The 22,470-nt window shown below is 40.7% G+C and overlaps 2 protein-coding genes across 3 annotated transcripts in view; one reads left to right on the top strand and one right to left on the bottom strand.

Moving 5' to 3' along the window:
• Positions 1-3,572, bottom strand: part of zfand5a (zinc finger, AN1-type domain 5a) — a 7,562-nt gene extending 3,990 nt beyond the window's left edge. The window contains exon 1 of one of the 2 annotated variants that reach the window (XM_031849678.1): positions 3,364-3,572. Coding sequence is in view for 1 of the 2 variants with exons in the window: in XM_031849677.1 (XP_031705537.1) it covers positions 3,296-3,326 (31 nt within the window). In the remaining variant the exon portion in view is untranslated. Of the gene's footprint in view, positions 1-3,295 lie in introns of both variants that reach the window. The other variant, XM_031849677.1, reaches the window with a different exon arrangement.
• Positions 3,573-13,972: 10,400 nt separating this feature from the next.
• Positions 13,973-21,329, top strand: tmc1 (transmembrane channel-like 1). Its single transcript, XM_031849367.1, has 20 exons — positions 13,973-13,982; positions 14,333-14,356; positions 14,921-15,395; positions 15,556-15,738; positions 15,870-15,960; positions 16,068-16,149; positions 16,352-16,458; positions 16,614-16,712; positions 16,843-16,985; positions 17,071-17,215; positions 17,298-17,492; positions 17,676-17,855; positions 17,938-18,090; positions 18,882-19,010; positions 19,191-19,258; positions 19,350-19,589; positions 19,672-19,797; positions 19,929-20,007; positions 20,519-20,654; positions 21,103-21,329. Exons 1-20 carry the CDS (start codon positions 13,973-13,975, stop codon positions 21,327-21,329), a joined length of 2,892 nt encoding a protein of 963 aa, XP_031705227.1.
• The last annotated feature ends 1,141 nt before the right edge of the window (positions 21,330-22,470 follow it).

Raw genomic sequence — 22,470 nt, forward strand, 5'->3', positions numbered from 1 at the left:
ACACACACACACACACACACACACACACACACACACACACACACACAGAGCGCATTTTCCCGCACCAACACATCAATGTGAAATACAACTGAGAGCTACCATGTTTCCCCATCACAGGGCACGTTTCCCTGTTAAGACGCTGCCGTCCTGACAAACTAGTTCCAAAGAAACGTGTTGCCAGGGCTCACAGATAACAAGCGTCATATTATGAAAATTGGAAAACAACACGGCTGTCTCTTTTGACCTGCCCTTTAGCCTGAATACAGTAATGAACTCTTCTCCACAGGAAGTCCAGAGAACAAACAAACGCTCGCTCTGTGCTGCTCAGCACCTTGGCAGAAGCTGGACGCTGTTCTGTCCCAGCTTTGTTCACATTTGAGTCCCCCTTTACTCCCCACAGTTCTGAGAACAGTTGGTATGATTCTTCTATACATTTCACCCACCATCTCTCATTTTTATAACTGTATAGTGCTTTAAGTAATCAGTTGCACCTCTCCAGACAGCTAATCATATAGTGTCACATAGTTTGCATCACTTAGTTAATTCCAAATAACTAAAAAGGTAATTGTCTTAAATGTGTCATCACAGTGCGTCGTGATAATTACCAAATATGACTCTTCACAATTACTAACACTGCCTCATCATCAGTCTATTCACTTCCGCCAGACACCAAACAAAGCACTGAGTCATCGGCAGTATCTCGGCCACCAAAAGAACAAAGCAGTAACAACAACAAACTGTTTGTACCAAAAGACACAAGATAGGAAACAGAGGTAGGTTGACAGTTTCAGAAAGTATTCCCACACCCTTCCCCCCTGTGATACTTGCCCCACTAGACATTTTCAAAAAACTCCCGAGTCATTTCTCCCCACACACAAGCCCATAAATATGTGCGAAACTTGGCAAAACGTGAGGCCCTATGACGTCAGCCTGCTGTGCTGCAATGCAATACAACAGGAAGTTGTGTAATGGGAGGCGCTGCCTTTGAGGAAACAGATCAAAAACACCTCGATGAATGAACAACAGACAGGAAGTTCTAGATTAGCCGGGTAAGAGGCCTCCTGTCTGTCAGTCCTGCCCTGACTGTTTTACAAATCGCCTGCGTGACTGATACCAGACCCGCCAGAATAGAAAACAACACAGCCAACAACTACCAGAACCATATTTCCCTTCTAAACAACTTTCGGCCCTGTCGCGCTGTAACATGCGAGCTGCTTGCTGGTGTTGTTGTGAAGCTCGTCTACATTCTGGTCACGGACACAAACAGGACAGACGAGCTTAATGGTCCAGGAGAGACAGTTGGCAGTTGTTTAAGAACGTCCTGTCATGACAAGTTCCCTTAAATCTTCAGCTGCTACCCCCCCCCCCCCCCCAACCCCCAACCCCGCCCATCTTTATCTGCCCCTGCATGCGATCACTGACGTGTCAGCAAAAGGTTTTCCTTGGAAAAGCCCACAAGGACCTTCTGTGTCACGTGTTCAACTGCTGACTGCTGAAAAATGCCAGACATGACTGACCCGAAGGTTAGTAAGCGTGTAGCTGAACAGGAATTTGTCTTTGCATGTGATCTCCAGTATCATTCACTTTAAACCCAACACCAGTTCATTATGCTGACAGCTACATTTGGACTGTACAAGTTGAGCTACACATCCATGCCCCCCACAAATCTTGGACAAGGTCTTTGAGTAAAAGCAGCTCCTCAAATGAAGGATATAAATTTAAAGTGAGACAGAAAAACAACATGAAAGATAAAACGACAAGGACCATAGCTGCTAACAAATTGACCGTGAACTGTTGACTTTCTGACACAACGGATAGTGGGGCTCAACTGTCACTGTTAGGCCCAGCTGTCAGACAAACAGCAGGCATGTTAACCTGACATCTACCAAGACCTCTCACAAACCTGAGATAAGGTAGGACGTAAAATCTTTCACTATGGCATGAATAAAGCGCATAAACATGATTAAATTAGGTATTTTAGAGAGAAAAGCACACATGCTGTGCATGAAATATGACTGATTGTTGTTAATGTTGGTGTCTATCACCAAGTGGAGCAACTCATCCAACCACCTTGATTAATCTATAGCTAAATCACTGCTTAGCGAGCCGAAATGTCAATTTCATGTAAATATGATATATATTGTGAAATACTGAACAGCTGACAGGGCAAGTTAGGGGGTTTCCAGCACAGGACAGATTACCAGCCACAATCATTCACCACCAACTTCCTTTCACAAAAAAAAACTATGGCAATAAAATGTGAAAACTGATCTAAAAATGGTTCTGTTTGGCCTCTAAGCGGCAGACTATTGAACCCAGTTCAAAACAACATAGCTGTGAAAACCTCTAGCAAACCAAAGGGGGGATACAGTGCTCCTGTATCAGACACAGGTTTAACGTTAGCTCTCATTTCAGGCCCTGCTGGGCTGAAAACTACTGAGTCACACTGAAGGGCAGAACAGGAAAAAGCCCACTGTTTAGTTACACACACCGAATTTATTCTCCTTAAAAAGGACACAATGTTACAAATAATCACCAGAGAGAGCGTCAGCAAGACAACAGCACTGATGTTTAGTGAAATAACCTACAGTCTAGACAGTGAGGTCTCTGCTCCCTTTGTTTCTTCTTTCTTCCTTTGTCTGCCATCTCTCTGCTTCCTGTTTAGACATCGTTGTGTAGCTCCCCCCTTTCTCGCATCAATTCTACTTATTTCCATTTTCTACGTGTTTTCAACGACACAATGTGAACAACCTCGACTATATAAATCACACTTAAGTACTAAGAAACGACTTGGTGGAGCCACATAGCTCTCAGCACCGAGCAAACCTTCGTTTTCTTCCGAGCTAAAACTACACAGATGTACCGGCAGGTCATTTAATATTTAACTGAATGATCTGTAGTAATGTCAGAGCAACTCTTTCGCTCTACTTGCACATTCGGCTTATGAATTTTCTATTTCTAGACAGGAATTAGCTGGCTTTGGTTCCCCATCCCCCAGCTCGGGGCAAATAGAAAAACAGAAGAGACATCAACCAGCACTAGCTAGCTCCCTCCCTTGTTTTCCCCCGAAACCAGACGGAGTCACGTTTGAGGGCTTGTGATGTTTCCAGTCAGGAGGAGGAGATGGTGGTGGTGTTGGTGGTCACAACTTCAACGAGCCCAAAGACGAAAGAAAAGCGTTGTTTACCACACAATACCACCACACATATACACCCCCCTGACCTTTCAATCCACCGGTAAAGGTCTCTGTGACCGACCGTCAGCCTAGTTAAACACCCCTCTTTTCGTTGTTTACCTCCACAAGCTGAGCTCACTTCAAAATTCATCCTTAAGAAAAAAAAAGCAATAATCCAAGATCATCACCTGCTAAAAAACGATGTAGTTTCTCGCGAGACGACAGGAAAAAGTAGCCGTTTGTCCTGGCGGAAGAAAAAACCGGTCGAAGGGTCCAGGTCCTGGTCCTCTACTCTTTCTACTTGTATTTATGTGGCGGTGTCCTTCGTGTCAGACGGGTCTAGGTGGGTTTAATGCTCCCTTCCTCGCCCTCCTACCTCTCTCTCTCTCTTCCTCTCTCCGTCTCCCGTTCCTTCTGGATAGACGTTTGTTTCCTTCTTTAGTAAGAGGAGTGGCGGATGATGTCACGGGTAAAACTACGTGTCTCCATTGGCTGACAGCGGAGCCCCCGAGCGCTATGTACAGTTTTGCGAGTCGAGGGAGGGTTGTCGGTTGTGCGCATGCGCGCAGTCAGTGTTGCATTATTACACATCTCTTCGTCATCCACCTACAAGGCCACGAATCTGTTTTATTGAGTAATACACCTAAACGAATGCATCAGTAAATATAAGTGCTGACATGACAGAATTGAAAAAAAAAGTATGATTATTAAGAGGATGTTCTCCTGGGAATGCCTCTTTGTACGATATTCTCTATCTGTGAGAGGGCACTATTTCTTGTTGAAACTGCCTCGCCCCTCCTGCCACCTAGTATGATTATTTATGTCAGGGGAACAAAACAAGTACAGATTTATAACCACAGAGATATACAACCCTGTTTGTTATGGGAGAGGTTGACACCCTACCTTCCCTCCCGCACACCAACATGTTTTCCGTGAGGTATCAACAGACAAGAGCCAAGCAGTAGGGTGGATGATACCACAACATTTAAAACTGATACCAAGTCTAACTGGGGCCAGAATCACAGATATTGCTACCAATATCAATACTTTTTTATAATTACAATTGGTGGATGTGATATCATACATAGGCATGTACATAGGCTGGTTCTGAATACATTATCATTCATACTCTGTGATTTGTCAAACTTAAGGCATTTCTTTTTTTATATTATTTTCTTTATCTGTAAATGCATGTCAAAAAAGCTTTTTTCAATTCTGATTATAAATACAACCCATATTTGATCAGGTCAACTCAAATATGTATAATGTGTTAAGCAACCTTTAAGGTTTTACAGTTAAACAAATTCTTATATCCGAGCATTTCAGGCTAAAACCATATGCTAAAATAAAGCAATTTCTCATTTCTCCACCAGAATTATTTTCTTGCATTGGGAGGAATGCTATTTTAACAGTTAAATGATTATACAAAAAGTGTGACAAGAAAAAACTTCATGTGGAGGTAGGATTAAACATGGGGACATTGGAGTATTTCTAAAATCTTGGCTATACAGCCCTGGTGGGAAACATATTTCTTGTGGTACACTATCATAATCTGGCTGAACTGCCACTGAAATTCTAACATCAAACGATCATCTGAGTTCTTTTGTTCTATCAAATTTGACTTTGGCCTGCTGTTTATAAAACCAACAGCCACCAGATCATATCATCATACTGGCTGTGTTTTTGTGAAACGTGAAAACATGTTCCTTCCACTCAAATGCAGTGTGTCGTGTGTGCTGTATAGTTTGCCCTGCAGGTTCAACAGGTCCCAACGTATCCCCCCCATCTTGTCAGAGTAACGTCACACACATGCAGGCACTACAGGCCACACTCAGCAGAAAACAAACACTCGGGGTAGGGCCTTGTGGTGTGTGCGTGTGTGTGTATTTGTGTATGTGAATTTGAGGGAACGTACTATCATCTATCAGTGAATGGATTCCTGGAAACTTAGAAGGCTAGTACAGTCTGGAAGCCATTGGGTAATACAGTCTGTTCGCTCCAGTTCAAACCAGAACTCATGTGGAAACTGGAAAAAGTTTCAGCCGAGTGAAAGTAAAAGTAGCTGCTGTTGCTGCTGATCTTCCCCTAGCTTTTTTAAGGGGAATACACAGACACACACACACACACACACACACACACACACACACACACACACACACACACAGTAATTATTTCAATATCACAAGACATTAATGTTGTCTTGCTTTGACAACACTGAGTTGATTTGCACACAATTTACAACAAGGTATCAGGGGAGGGTCCTCAAAAACCAGGAGCATTATCTGCTGATTAAAGTGACGCTGTGATCTAATAATGTAATCAAATGATGGCAAAGGGGTGAAATATTGACAATAGACAAATGTGAAGAGTGCTTGTGAAAGCTCATCATGTGGCATTTTAATGCAAATCATCCTCCATGTAACATACACAGAAGCAATAGTAGTGGTTCCCTTATTATACTGACATAAGGTTTCATATGTGAGTCAAGAAGGCACAGGGAGGGAGGGAGGGGGAAGTTAAGGGGAAACCAGGTCTGTGTTTTACACTGAGGTCTCTGTGTGTGTGTGTTGTGTTAACGCAGCCCTGTACAGAGAAGCAGAGAAGAAGGCGCATGTGTATGTCTGTTTAGTATGTGAAGGTTCATTTGTTTCAGTGAAGGGAGGGGGCAGCTGAGCAGAGAGTGGGAGGTGTCGAGTATCATTACCCATCCCCCGTGCTGTCATAGCTTGGTTTCTATAGTGTGTTTGTAGGTTTTGGTGCCAGTACTGAGTGTGTGTGTGTGTGTGTGTGTGTGTGGGGGGGGGGGTTAGGTGGTGCTGGTGGCTGAATTAAAGGGGGAGTGGGCCAATAATTCTTTTGCACGACCACGACAGGCACATGCGAGGAGCTGCAAGTGACAATGTTGCCATGATAAGCTAATGCTTTTTGTTACCTTTCAGTCTGTGCTTGTGTGTGTGTGTGTGTGTGTGAGGATTACTTATGAGAATCTGGAACAGCCTGTCTGTAGTTACTAGGCAGATATGGGCCCGACACACACACACACACACACACACACAGATGCACAGCTTGCCTGTGTCTGGCGTCTGTGTGGTGAGACACTGTTGATAAAGGGGCTGGTGGTGGAAATGGCAGCTTAGCCATTTACATAAGCTGTGTGCGGGGCTTGATAAGCTCTGCACTGAGGCTGACTTAAACCATTGCTTCAAAACTTGATCCCCCACCCCATCATCCCCATCATCGCCCCTCATTAAAGGGGCGATGATCTATGCGTGTGTGGGTGGTAACACAAATAAAGAGAAACATTTTACAAACAGAGGGTGCCTGTCTGTGTGATTCTGGGGAGATCAGGGACATCTTTGTTGTAAATCCTTGCTACTTTAAGTTCCATTTACACTGTTGTTGCTGTAATTGTTGAGGAAACACTAGGTGAACACACTGGAGGAAACATGTGACGTAAAACACGCCTGGGTCACATATGTGCAAAAGTGTCAAGAAGCAAATTATTAGGTGTTCTAAAAGAAGCGAAAGAGAATTAAAGCAATAGAGAGATGAACAGAGAAAGAACAACAATCGGATCAAATGAATGTAATCTGCTGAATCAGCACTGATTGACCATTTACTCCCTCACTCATGCGGCTACACAACTCCTCTACATCTCTCATGAATGTGTTTCTTGTTATTTCTGACCAGGGAGGAGTACCTCCAAACTTTCCAGCACACGCTAAATTGTCTTAACTCCCCTTTTTCCTTCCCCCCCCTTTTTTTCGCGCACACAATCCTCACCGTACATGGCTTTCTCGATGATTGTTGTATACACACGGTGTGTGTATAAATGTTTGTGTGCGTTAGTGTGGTTCTTGTGGAAAGTTGCAGAAAGTTGGTGCATATGTTTGTAATGAGTGTTGATGTAGTTTTGGAATAATTAGGTTAGTTGCCAGTTATAAATATATATGCTGCTGTGCCTGTGGGTTTCTCCTTTGCAGCTGATACATGAGACTCTGTAGTTCGCATGCCTGCATGAGGTGAACAAATGTGAACCCTTGCATGTGGGTTTGCGAAAGAGAGAGAGAGTGTGTGCGTGTGTGTGTGTGTGTGTGTGTGTGTGTATATGTGTGTGCAGCAGATGTCCTGTGTTCTGTTCTGTTCCCCAGACTGGCTGGTCTTTGTTGCTGCTCCCTCGTGCAGATGGGCCTGGCCACGTGCTTATCTGTCTGCAAGAACATGCCACGCCTCCGCCGCTGTAATCTGTCAATTGCAGCGGCCAAATCCCGCCCCTAACAAAACCCATCGTCTGACAGGGTCCGCCTCCTTGCTTGATGACGCTGTTTTACTCACGCATACTTATCATGCTCTCTTTTTCTCCCTCACTGAACCCCTCACTGTCTGTCTGTAGCTGTGCCTTGAACAATCTGGGTCCGTGTACGTTTTAGTCATCTGTTTTACCGTTAATTCGGAAAAACCAAAATACGGAAATACCATGGTGTTCTCGTTTTTCGTTTCAAACCAAAAACGGAAATGGGCGGTCGTATTTCTGTTTTTGGTTCTGAATTAAAAAACGGATAAACCAATAACCAAAGTCAAATAACGAGCCGTATTTCGTTTTTGCAAATCCCTTTTTTGTTTTTTCGTTTAAAACGAGACGCAGAGCACAACAGGTAACCCGGAAAGAAGAATATTTCAAAATAAAAGTGAAGGCAATATAATGACCGTATGCAAGAAATTAATACATTAATTAATTAATCTGGGCCGATGGGAGTGCGTTAGCATCAGTAGTTGACTACATGCTGTTTAATATTAATTTACACAGCATTAATCAACTTTTCGATTAATCGGTGCATTGTTTGATGCAATACAGTTCGTGATATAGTTTAATCAGTCATTTTTGTGTTCACATAAATGTTGCTCTTGGCACTGATATTTCTTTGTTTTTCATGCATTTGTTCTTATCTTACCATCATACATTACCGTACAATTTTCTGAAAGAAAGTTTATTTTACTGTGTGAGATTTCTGTGCCTCATCTGAGAAACATTTACAAACAGAAACATAACAACCCTCCATTATAACTTTACCCAAGTTAGTGAGAACAAGACCAAATGCAATGCATGCTGGGAAATGTGCTAACAACCTTTCTGAACAACCGTGGTTTGATGAGTTCAGTGTTCAAAGTTCTGAAATGGTTTTGTACTGAATCAAAACTAGACGTTTTCTATATTTAGTTTTTTATTTTTTTATTTATTTTAAAGGTATATATATCAACAGTGCATAACTTCTACTGTCACAGTAGAAGTTATTAGATTATTAGAACATCTGATAACTTCTACTGTGCCTACTATCACAGTAGAAGTAATTAGATTATTACATCATCTGGTAGAAAAAAACATCAAAATGCGTCCCAATATGCTGAGCTAGTTGAATCAGAACCTTCGTTCTTTAGGTCTTCCTGTGCTGTGGCACCTGGCCGAGGTTCAGAAAGTGCGTCCTCATGTACTGAGCCAGTTATTGAAGGTTCGTTATTGACCCAGAAGAACGGATGAGCGGATGAGCCTTTATCAGTTGAACACTCCCCCTCTGTCTGTAGTTCTTCTTGGGGGGGAGTTGGACTTCTGTGAGGGGGAGTGATGCCCGGATTAATTACAGGCTCTTCGCTTGGAGCGATAACGGAGAGGGCAGAGTTGAAACATGAGGCTGCAACCTCTTTATGGATCAAGTCCTCCTGAACCTCTGAAAAGCTCTGTGTGTCGTCCGGACTGGACTTCACCTGGTTCTCATTTCTTCCCCTGAGAGGGCTGACAGCACATCTGTCCATCCCCTCTGTCTGTGATGTGTCTGGTCTATCCATAGAGATTGTTTCAACATCCTGAGAGATTTCCTTTTTTGCCAGATCACACTCAACGCTTGCCATGTCAATGATCTTGATCATTAGATCCTTCATTTTCTCAAGGATAAGGTTAATATGTTCACATGGGTGGTGAGAATGAATATTTATTGAAAAGTTCTCCAAAGATCTCTACTTCAAACGCTGGAAAGTCTGGAAAGTGTACAAATAACGTTGGCCAAAAAGAGAATTCAGTTCTTTCTTTCAGCTCTCGATAGGTCTGGTAATGTTTGTAATTATACTCAAACTTAGATACTTGTCCCTCGAGATATTTAAAGATCTCACTCAGCATTTCAAGTTCTTCATTGGCAGGATGAATTGGTAATTCTGACTCTGAGCAATGTTTGCTGGGGTGGTGGGTCAAGACAGAGGTTGAGTCGTTTGAACACTCCTCCTCTGTCTGTAGTTCTTCTTGGGGGGATGTTCCAGAATACATTTGATTTTCTGGGAGATTAGGCCGTTGGGATATGGTCTCCAGTTCGTGGTCCAGTGGGGATATTTCTAGTCTATCCATGGTTTCATTCTAATCTTCAATGCAGTAAAGATTTCACGTATCTGCTCTGAGTGTAACACTGAACTACCCGTTTGAAAAGTCGGCTATTCTGGCTGTAGGGTAAGGAGTCAGTCAATGTCTATCAAAGAGATCACAGGATACAGGATCAAAGGCAATCACGAGGCTTGACGGATTCTTCTTCGTGGGTATTTTGCGTCTTCTTTTCTGCTTTTGATTTCCCGGTAGATTGGATGCCTATAGGTCAGTGTTGGTGTACTGCAATCCCACTGATGTAAACATGTCAAAATGTTGTAAAAATTGAAAAAAAACTTCAGTCTTCAAAAGACTCACGGAGAAGAATCCTGTCAAGCCTCGTGAAGCGGGAATTTGCAGCTCACTATCATGGACTGCTAAATTATATTTGAAACATGAACCGTTAGCTTGTTATTTAGCCCGCTAGTGCTGCTACTTTACTGTGTTAGCTGGTGGCTAACGAAACCGTTCATAATCAATGCTGATGCTAATCAGGCTAAATGCTGATTTGTGTACTGTTGACATGTTTTAACCAGCAACAAACACGTGGTTCTCGGTCAGTTATTGGGGATAATATAGATGTATATGTTATTGATTACACAAAGTTTAAATTAAATTATCACCGCTGAATAAACTAATAACAAACAGCAGTTTATTGTTGTTAGTACAGTTGGTACTGTCTCTATCAGTGAGTACTTTCAGCTGTTAATGAATAGTTAGTTAACTAGCTAGTTATGTTATGTATTAGTACTTAAGTGCATTTACTATTGTACAATTTTGAGGTACTTGTACTTCCATTTTCTGCTACTGTATGCTTCTAACGTTTCTCCACTACTCTTCAGAGGGAAATATCGTAGTTTTTTTTACAGATTATTCATTCAAAAATATAAATTAACAAATACATTATGATGTATTATTATAGTTTAAGATACTCAGCAGTATTCTTTAAAAGTAGCTCCACGTTTAGCTACAACATTAAACACATTATTGCATTAAAATAACTACTTCTTTGGTGAGTCGAGTATCCCCAAATGATTTCAACTAGTCCCTAGCAGGACATTTTCACTAAAACATATTGTTGTCAGAAGTATTTTGCACAGGATGTTCAGATTTGGGTTATTTTGTCAAATAACACTTGTTAGATTGGATTAATAAACTCTTGTTTGTCTCCTCAACGTGTTCAGCTGTGAGTCTGTGTTGTTTTTCCTGCCTCTCTGCATCAGGAGGCAGAGATCTTGGTGACAGACAGATCATCTGTTACAGAGCTCCTGTTTTACTCACACAGTACATACAGGCCATTTACCACTCCAACTGTGCGATGAATCACTGTCTAATGCCTGCACAGTGCACAGTGATAGCTGCAAGTCATTTTAGTGTATGACCAAACAAAACAGAACAAAAAGCACAGACTATGTCTTGCTCTGATTCCCTGTTCTGAAAAGTATATAAACCCTAAGAACACAGTAACTAAAGGAGTTACAGATGTAGTACCATGTATTACATAAATGCACATACTCAGCTTTATTTTGACAGACAGGTGTGCATTAAAATATTGCATGTTAAAAGGGTCTTTTCATAGCTACCACAAGAGATCCATTGACAGTCGGATGCATCATGCAGTTTGTTTTGATGCCACTCTCTGCTCAAGTGGCCTCAATGGCCTCACCTCTGTTCAGTGACTCTCTCACAGCAGTAGCTAAGTTTGGCAAAAGGAAGCTGATATCCCTCCCACTGTCCTTACTCACATATCACACGAGTACACAAACATGCTTACTGTGAGGCTATGGGCTTTCTCCATTCATGCATGCACAAATACACAGACACATGCAGAAAAACAAGTCAGTTAAAGACAAATAATCATAAACAAGGCAGAGGTGTGTCTTCCTACACCTTCCAGTAAAGAGGAACAGCGCCCTCCAATGGTTTATTGGCTTTGTACTCATGCCTGCCTCTCTTTCACGTTTTATTTTTATGTTCAGTATGTTTGCCTAATTTGTTGGTCATGTCAGTGCGACACCATACTCATTTGTGATTTTTTTTTAAACTGAAAATGTCCTTTGTGAGGACCAGCTTTTCGTCCCTAAATGGGTGGTGAGTTATCCTAATGTGACCCCCCCACCATTTTTTATTTTGCAAGCACACACACATTCAGATGTGTCAGATTGCTGAATTAGTCCATAAACTCATACATCTGTGACTCATTTCATACTCTTCACCAGCCATGATCAAAACCTTAACACAATGTGAAATGTCAGCCTTTATCTTAGTTTCATTAGATAAACACAGAGGGATGAATAATGAAACAGCACAACAGACACATAGTCACTTTTACTTTGAGAATATGAGGCCAGACTGACTGGTGCTGTCCTTATTTGTACACAAACACGTGAGACACATATTTAAAGCAGATGAAAAATGAAAAGTTCAAGAAACAGTTGGTCAGGAATCGGTATCAGGGTTTATTTACTTCTTTACTGGTGCTTTACACAGATCAGGGTTTATTTACTTCTTTACTGGTGCTTTACACAGATTTATGTTGCTCTTTTTAGCCATAGAGTGTCAAGGGTCAGTGTGTGAGAACAGAAGGAAAATTGCAAAATCTATCTGACGTATATGTGAATAAACAAATCTAGGAAGCCATCTTTACACTGATAAAACACAATATACAGTCATTGCCCTTATTTCATCAAGAAAAACTAAATGTAAACCAGGAGGACGTTCAGCTACATGAATATAATTTTTCACTTCTCAGTGAACCCTAACAGCTGAGTCATACGTTATGATACAGTGAAAACAATCTCTCATGACCCCCTCTTAGGCCTGCTGCTTTCATAACCCTTATGTATTTGTCTTTTAAAACACATACTCAGCAGTGCACACACACACTCATAAACATTCACAAACACACATACAGCTACATAAAGGCAGTCATAACTGTTTTGAATAATTGATTGCTCGTGAAATTGCGTGGCTCTAGGGTTTCCATGCTGTCATTGTCCCTGTTTCGGGTCGATGGGTGGCGAAGAAAAAGTAAACTTCTCATGCCAGTTACTCATGTACCAGCCCCTCAACACACACACACACACACACACACACACACACACACACACATATACACACACACGACCACATGGCAGGGTGTGAGGTTGGATAAGCAACATCCTTTTCTGTAAAAATGCAGAAGGAGGGAGACCACTAAACCCTGCAGCTTCATTTGCACCGCACATATGCACCAAGTCGGCTGGCCACTGCTTTAGGGTGAGAGGACCATGAGAGGAAGATGCCTCAAGACAATTTGACCACCTCTGAGAATGACAGTAAGTCCATAATCATCTTTTTAGTTCCATGACCAGATTGCTATTCTGGCTTTTAGAAGACATTCATAATTTTTGTCTGTGGAGATAAATGTCTGATAGATTAATTTGACGTAATCTGATGTAAATTATTTTCAATTTCTAATTTATGTCAGCATGTTCATTCGGATGAAGTATTAATGATTATTTAAATAAAGTAAAGACTTTTGGTTTCTGTGTTTGTGTGTTTATGACATAGCTGCGATAAATGATTTGAGCCTCTTTTTGGACAAAAACATCCATATTTATTGTGTTAGTAGAGCCTTAAATTCATTAATCTCAATATAACAGACAAGTAAAAACAGCACAGCTGTTTATACTGGATTTCTGGTTTTAATCAACATAAGACTATCGACCACTTCAAATATATTTACTTTCTTGCATCCAGCTGCATATTTGGGAGCTGGCCTCTGGCCCTCGGCTGTCTCCCCGTCCCTGTGGCCTTAGTCACCCCGTCTCCCTTCATTAGGCCATTGTTTCTTTTGTGCCCCTCTACTGCACACAGCCGTAATGACCCGATCGCTGGCCACTCCGGTTACACGAATGACACACATCAAAGGGCCGACTACATGAATATCAGTCCAAATTGTCAGTGGTCCTCTTTGTTTTACTCTTTATCCCCCTTTTGCTGCAGGACAATAGTGGCAGGTATACAGTCAGGTAGGCTAAGCTCGACCCGTGAAAGGGGTCAGTGTTGTAGATATACTTTATCTGAAAAAAGCATGAACATGAGAAGACAGAAAAACATAACAATAGAATGGAAAAATGTGTACTGTTTACTTCATAAGAGACTTTTTCTTTTATGATTACCTCAGTGTATTAGAAAGGTTTGTCAGTTTTAAGTCATTTCATCATAAATTGTGTTTTGATCACTGACTGAGTCCAGTCTTGTAACTTAGTTAACCAACTCATCGTTTACCTGACTCATCAAATCAAGTTTTTTAAAAACATGGTTAACTTATTCACAATGTTCCCAGCTTGCATTGTATTGGGATGAAATTATTTAAAAGCCTTCTATTTTCTAATGAAGAATGTTTCATGATGGAGGCTGGTATGTGCTTGTTATAAGTCTCAGATGAGTCTCATTGACTTTATCTCTGTCGTGCAACTGAAAGCAATGGAAACCTTGAAAAAGATTGGTATCCATGTCAGTCATTCCCTTCCTATCTTACTACATGTGTGCCGAAACTGTGGACAGTTGAATTAACAGCACTGATCCTGATTTCACAGTATTTGCATGCACGTTATTAGAAATTACCACATCAAATTGATATGGACACAATATACAGTTGCCGGTTATCATAACTTGGTGGCAATTTATGGACATAGCAAATACAGTAGATGTTGAAAACATTGATATTCTCAACTTTGTTAATTTGTGACTTTGTCTATCTCCGGCAGTTGACATTGGACTGGAATTTGAAGGTGAGTGGGTTCTTGATGGTATTACATGACATGTTCCTATAGTTCAGGCTGTTTCTACCGGTCAGATCATGAAGAAATGTCCGAATTAAACTAAATTATTAGGGAGGCAGAGGAGTCTTGACATAATGCTCTTTGATATATATTTCCACACTTTATCCTATTCCGAGGGTTGGGATTATAGGAGTGGTTTGTTTTTCACCTTCACTTCTCTCAGAAGCTCTGCTGTAACTAACTACACATCTGGCCTCGCTGCTCCACCAGTTCATCTTCTACAGTTTTTACCCCCCATACCCAGTAATACTTACACTTGCCTTTGCCCCCCTATCATGCCCCGTGTCACAGGATTATACCACCTGGATTAAAATGTATCAGTGAGAGAAAAAAAATACTTGTTTTAACTGAGTAGAGAACAATGACAAACTTCACAATACTGTAAGATAACTATAGTAAGAGAGAAACAAAGTGGCACCATTAAAGTTTCAATGATGTAAGTGAGTGTACATATTTTGTACAGCATTTCATTGTTAATACTGAATTAACACAGAATCTACGTTTTTACTACAGGTGACGAAGATGAGGTTTCTACTTTTCAAGAGGAACATGAGAGGGAACGACACAGAGCAAAAAGAAGTGACGGTGATAGGGAGAGAAGGAAGAGGGGAAATGGGAGGAGAAAAAGATCATCTAGAGCAGAGGAATGGGAGGAGGCATCACAGGCCAGGCCTGAGAGAAGAGAAAGGGGCAGGAGAAAGAGAACAAGGAGTGATCAAGAAGCAAAAGGGAGAGAGAGGGATGAGGAGGTGCAGCCCAAAACAAAAAGTGGTAAGTCGGCAAAAACAAGGAAGCACATAAAAAATGAAAAAACAAGAAAAATGGAGGAGGAGGAGGAGGGAGAAGGCGAAGAAAGACATGCCAAGAGAAAAAAGAAACATGGGAGTGCCAAAAAAGAACAGAGAGAAGAGGATGGAGGTAAACGTACAGTGAAGGAGAAAGCACAGGAAGTGAAGAGAAAAAAGCACAAGAAAGTAGTTGAAACAAGGTAAAGTATTATCGAAAGAATAAACCTTATCTGTAGTTTCCTCCTGACAAAAGTGTTGTAATCTTCCCATTCTGCAGGGTTATCAGAAGGACTTTTTTACACAACTATCATGTCATGCACACAAGGTGCAAAGACATTTAACACATCTTCTATGCCATAGTTCAGAGCCAAGTGAGGAAGATGACAATGATGAAGAGGACAATGAGGAGAGAGAGGTGAGGCCAGAGACTCTGTCATCGGAGGAGCTGGAGAAGCTGAAGGAGGCCGTGGACGAGAGGAAGAAACTGATCCAAACTCTGAGGGGAAAACCTTGGCCAATGAAAAAGAAATGTGTGACTTTACGGTAAAATCACTCATGTTTTCATCGACACTTTGAATTAGGACCCTGAAAAAGTCAGAATCTCCTGAGGATCAGCTGAAACACAACATGTGGCCTCTGGTTCACTTTGAATCGAATCATCTTCTTCCTTGTAGGGAGTCTCAGGAGTTTGTGGAGAAATATGAGGGAGCTTTAGGAAAAGGGAAAGGCAGGAAGCTCTATGCATACAAGGTCATGATGAACAAGGTAAGGCATCCCAGACTGACTTGATGTCAGTATCTGTTCATATAGTTATTAAAATAATTATATTGAATATATGATGCATGTTTTATGGATTTATATTTCTTCTGTAGAAATGGATGAAATTTCAACGGGACTTTGAAAATTTCAAAACTGCCTGCATTCCATGGGAGATGAAAATCAAGGAGATTGAAAGTAAGTTTGGTTTATTTTCAGTTTTTTTCTTCATAGTATCAAACTTCATGTCATAGTATTCAAGACTTTGTATGCAAGATGAATCATACAGCTTATACTGTAAGGTTTGCAGGCCTCGCATTTAGTTCTCCAGCTTCCCTGCTTACAGAAAGTCATTACTGGTGTCCCAATCATCCTCATATTTATTCCCTCTGCCTCTCAGGTCATTTTGGCTCCTCAGTTGCCTCATACTTTATCTTTCTGAGGTGGATGTATGGCATCAACATGATCTTGTTTTGTCTGACCTTTGGCCTGGTTATGGTGCCAGAGGTAGGCTACATTGCGTTTAAAAAAATCAGAAACAAGTTCATAATTTCCGGGTATTGTGTCTGCAGTTTTGCTCTCATGTAATTTCTCTGTTCATTCTGTCTTCTGAGTTTTTTTTTTCCAATAACCCTCCTTGCTCTTATGCTTATTTCCAACAGGCATTAATGGGGAGACCCTACGGCACCATCCCAAGAAAGACTGTCCCCAGGCCTGAGGCAACCAGTGCCATGGACTTTGCTGTCTTATGGGACTTTGGAGTCAGTTGCATCATCACACTCACCTCAATCTCTTGTTTCTTTGTTACATATGCTTGTGTGTCAGTTTACATGTGAACAATAATGATGCATTCTTAGTGCACATAACCTCAACAACAATTTGCATCCACAGGGTTATGCTCAGTATTCGGTCCTCTTCTACGGTTACTACAACAACCAGCGAGCCATTGGTTGGCTCAAGTTCCGTATGCCTCTGTCATACTTCCTGGTTGGTGTGGGAACAGTGGCCTATAGCTATATGGTGGTTATAAGAACGTACGTTTATTATGACTGCATACAAATGATTAATGTCCTTTGGGCTCAATGTTTTACTGAATTTGTTGTTATTTCTGTTTTAAAGGATGGCCCGTAATGCAAATGAGTCCGGGGTCGGAGATGATAACAGCTTTAATTTTAACTGGAAAACGTTTACCAGCTGGGACTACTTAATAGGAAACCCTGAAACGGCAGACAATAAGTTTGCCTCCATCACCACCAGTTTCAAGGTCAGTGTAGCTGATACAGTCCAGTGACTGATGCCATTCACATTCACATTCATCTATATCCCGTATCCTTCTACCTCTGCAGGAGGCAATCTTAGAGGAGCAGGAGAGCCGAAAGGATGACAACATCCATCTGACTCGTTTTCTGCGTGTGCTGGCCAACTTCCTGGTCTTGTGCTGCTTAGCAGGAAGTGGATACCTCATCTACTTTGTAGTGCGCCGCTCTCAGAAGTTTGCCCTTGATGGACTGGATAATCACTCCTGGTGGGAAAGGAATGAGGTAGCAATGAGAAATGGGAGACAGAAAATCAAAGAGACATAAGTACAGAGAAAGAAATGCATGTTGAGCAAGTTCTACATGTGATACATGGTTTTAAAACCTTTTTGATTCATGACATTGTTTCAGCAGGGAAAACACAACTGTAATTAACAACATTTCTTATTATCAATTTGTGTTTCTCAGGTGAACATGGTCATGTCGTTACTGGGGATGTTCTGCCCCATGCTTTTTGATGTCATCAGCGCCCTGGAGAATTATCACCCTCGTGTCGCCCTGCAGTGGCAGCTGGGTCGCATCTTTGCCCTCTTTTTGGGAAATCTCTACACCTTTATCATTGCACTCATGGATGAGATCAACCTCAAAGTGAGAACTACAGCATGTAGACATGTGAGATATTTTATAATTCTATAATATACTTCACCTGTGGTGTGTATATGTGTTGCAGAGGGAAGAGGAAAAGATAATTAAGTTTAATATAACCATGTGGGAAGCCAGTCTTTACAATGGTACAGTATCAGAAAACAGCACGGCTCCAGCCATCACTATCCAGCCTGCTGATGTGCCCAGAGGGCCCTGCTGGGAGACCATGGTGGGCCAGGTCAGTGTGCATGTGTAAACTATTATGTAACTTTATGACGTAATTATGTTAACAGCATAAAGTTATGGATACCCAAAGTGACCAATATTAAAATAAAAATATAGGGCATTTTGAAATAACCATATACAAACTAAATATGTAATATAACCATGGACTTGTGAAATTTGTAATGGATAACTTTCTTTGAACACAGCTCAGTATTATGACCTTTTATCTTTATATTTACATTTATTTATTTCAGAAACATGGAAGGGGCAGTTATGTGATTGGCTGGTGATTTGGTATTAATGAGTGGGCAGCCATTTAAAACAAACAAACACCTTCTACTGGAGTTTTAAACTCTATTGGATTATGTCACAATTTATTAATTTGACACTGACAATGTTGGGTCACCATATATTGATTACATTTGCTTGAATAGAGTAAAGATTTTAAATGGAAAGAGAAATGTGCTCTGATGACATTCTGTTACTTTTAAAAGTCTGATAAAAAGTGAGAAAAATGCAAAGTTCATGTGATTTAAAGTTTGCATTAAAATGAAACAATAGTGTATTTTATGTTGGGTAGGACATATAGTGTTGTTTAATTTCTTACATAGAAAACATTTACACAATGGTGAACTAACCTGAACATTGAGACACATACAAGGTGATAAAGTGATGAATAAATATGTATAACCTCTGTAAGATGACCTCCAATATCATCAAGACAGGAAACCATTTAGTATTTCTTTACTGTCTTTGTATATACATTAAGCATTACATAATGTATGATTGATTCATCCTTTGCAGGAGTTTGTTAGGCTGATCATATCTGATACCATGACAACCTACATCACGCTGCTGATCGGGGACTTCCTGAGAGCCGTGCTCGTTCGTTTCCTCAACTACTGCTGGTGTTGGGACCTTGAGGCCGGATTTGTGAGTCATCTATTCTAATTGATTTCAGTGACTGTGCCCCTAAAATTGTTTGTCTTAGTGTGTATTTGTGATTACACATTAAAAATGTGCACCTTTTTCCAGAGGTGAACTTAAATGTTGGCTATGAAAATATGAATCACAGCTGAGTTATTTTTGTCTTTTTTGTGTTGTTTGTGAAAGCCGTCCTACTCTGAGTTTGATGTCAGTGGGAACGTACTGGGCCTAATCTTCAATCAAGGAATGATATGGTGAGAAAACAACACTTTGACACTTGAATACACTTGAATAGCACTTTCAGTCAGTTTTCCACTCAGTGTTCTGCCTAATCATTTCCTCCAGGATGGGTGCTTTCTATGCCCCCTGCCTGCCTGCCCTGAATGTCCTCCGGCTCCACGTGTCCATGTACCTGCAGTGCTGGGCCGTGATGTGCTGCAATGTGCCACAGGAAAGGGTCTTCAAGGCCTCTGGCTCCAACAACTTCTACATGGCCATGTTGCTGGTCATCCTCTTCCTGTCCACTCTGCCTGCCATCTACACCATCGTCACCATCCCCCCTTCCTTTGACTGTGGACCCTTCAGGTAATGATGCTATAGTTCAAGGGATCTGACATTTTCAATTTGATTACTTGACCTTCCGTCACAATCATTCTCTTGTCCTCAGTGGGAAAAAACGTATGTTTGATGTGATCCAGGAGACTCTTGAGTCGGACTTCCCTGCCTGGTTTGGTAAAGTGTTCAGCTATGTCTCTAACCCTGGACTGGTGCTACCCTTCATATTGCTTATGGTGTGAGTCAACAGCAGACTAATATTATTCTGCACAGCCTAAGTTAAATTACATGACCATGTTGTCAACACTTCCTTTTAGTGGTAAAGTTTAAGGTTCTTTGATGCTAATAATCTGTTATCTTATCTTTCAGACTGGCCATTTATTACTTGCAATCTACATCCAAAAGCTACAAAGAAGCTAATGTGGAACTGAAGAAAAAACTACAAACGGTAACCCAAAATTAATTTCCCCTCTCTTATCCAGCACTCTAGCTTTAATGTGCTTTTAGGTATGCTAGAATAACTAAAGTTCGTACTTGGAAATTTCACATGAATGACGCTCATAGATACATACAGTATGTCACAATGGCATCCTTTAACATTCGAAAGAAAGAGATGCAATTCAATTTCAGGCAGGTAAAGGTAAGAAATTAACAGGAACTTTCATGCTTTTTATTTGTGTGTCCTTCACAATTCATTTTTTTCTATCAGCTTTCAAACTTCCCAACAGTGCGCAGATGCACAAACTGTGGCCACAGTAGTTGTATTAGTATCATTAATCCAGCAGAGAGCAGCAGAGGAACAGCTCCTATCTGTCCAAAGAGCTTGTCAAGAGCAGCGGTTGAAATTTAGCAATTTAACAACTGATGTACATTTCTGTATGCCTTATTCTACATTTCTACACTTTACGGTGGTTTCTTGACTCTTGTCTTATAATAATTCATTGTATGTCCTTTTCAAGCAAAATGAGGAGAACAAGAAAAAGAAGAAACTAGCAGCGCTGAAGGCACAAATGGATCTAGAAGAGGCCAGAAAAGCTTCATCACAGACTGCAAAGCAACAAAAGAACAACAATGCTTCACAACAAGACCAAGAGTGTGAGGCTTTTTTATTCTAGACAATAGAAAAAACCCAGATCATTCTGTATATTGGGATAAAAAGAAAGATCAAATTTAAACAAAAACAAAAATCTGTTGAACTTTGATTACAAAACATACTTTGGGTCTCAAACTATGGAGCCCTGAAACTGACAACATCCTAAATTATTGAATAATTTGAAAAGAAATACAAGCTTCATACTTTTTCTTTAATTAACCTCCAATCAGTTGGCAAAGATTTTTTTTTCACTTTTTTTTCTCGGCACACATTTAATCATTTTTCTGCCCTATTTAATATTTTCCCGTTACTCCCAAGTAGCCATAGCTAATGCTGTTAGCTTGTTCTTGACAAAACTTTACCTAACCGCTACTTTTACGAGAGATATACAGTGATGCTACGGCAGTATGTATGGTTGATAAGTGAAACAATTATTTCCTTCTCATTCAGCAGATGAAGAAGAAGACCACAGTAGTAGTCAGAGGTTACATCACGGTAAGAATGGACGCCATGCTCCTCCTTCAGTCAGAGAACAAGAAGGCCAACTTCCAGCCACCAGAGCCCCTGTCCCCAGGTCCTATCAGCATGAAAACCACGGGGCTCCTGGGTATCTGCCCGGTTTCCCTCGGCAAATTGAACCCAGGATGCACAGGGTGCCGAGTCTGCAGAGACACTGAGGGAATGAAAATCAGTATGTCAGCAAATATCACTCAAAATATCAAGCACTTTATGAAGAAATTCACGTAATGGGAAGTTAGTCAGTTGGTGCACATTTTCTCCTCAATAAAAGTGTTTTTTTGTTTAAAACTGTGTTCTTGATTAAAAAAAAGCATTTAAAATGAGAAGTTGTTGCTTTGTTTACCATGACGTTAACAAGAACAGAATATCTTTAAATGTTGAATTGCACTGAATATGTCGCGTGTCTTTTGAAACCACCGATCAATAAATTAGTAAATAAAATCTGCCTTAAATTGTAAATTCATTTTAAATTTGAAGAAACTGACAATTTTACTTCTATGCAGCATTAAACAGGAAAACTGTTGGCGTGTCTTTATGCTACATTGGCTATAGCCAGGTGTGCAGATTGTGGTTTACGGAGGTCTCTAGATTAGGTCTGCTTGGCCTAATCTTTGATATCACAGCAACTCATCACTTCCAGCCAATTATTTTCATGACATGATTGAGGAATCAGGGCTGGACATGGAGGTGTTGTTTTTCTAAATTGTATCAATTTATTTTTTATTCATTCTACACACATTTTATGATAGAAGATAACAACACATGCAATAACCATCTTAACTTTAATCCTACTGATCTTTCAGTTTCCTAACTAGTTCTATTCAAAATTCCAATCATTTAAAATCACACTGACATATATTTTTCTCTTCTTCCTCTCAAACTAAGACACTGAGAACAAGTGTCCCTGGACCTGTGACTGGGCCAAAGCATTACACAATTCATTAGACATGGAGGTCATTTAACCTTGCAAGGCTTAAACGGACCTCTTATTCATCGCTGGCTGGACTTGTACCCTCAACTTTACAGCCGTTACATAATGATATGATACACTGCTCTGAACTTGGAAAACACAAATAAAGAGTGTCAGATCATTCTTTTTTTCGGACATAAATGAAAGAAATTCAATCTTTGCCAAGCATTCAGATTTGAGCTGTCAGTGTGAATCCATTCACTGTGATCTCCAGACCATCATCATGTATCATGATTCGTATCATCTGATAACCGCATGGTCATATCCAGTGTCCCAGTAGCTGATTCTGATCTGCACTCCTGTCAATCAACCTCTCATTTAGCTGACCT

The sequence above is a fragment of the Anarrhichthys ocellatus genome, unplaced genomic scaffold (assembly GCF_004355925.1).
Source record: "Anarrhichthys ocellatus isolate YVR2014 unplaced genomic scaffold, GSC_Weel_1.0 scaffold9, whole genome shotgun sequence".
NCBI lineage: Eukaryota > Metazoa > Chordata > Actinopteri > Perciformes > Anarhichadidae > Anarrhichthys > Anarrhichthys ocellatus.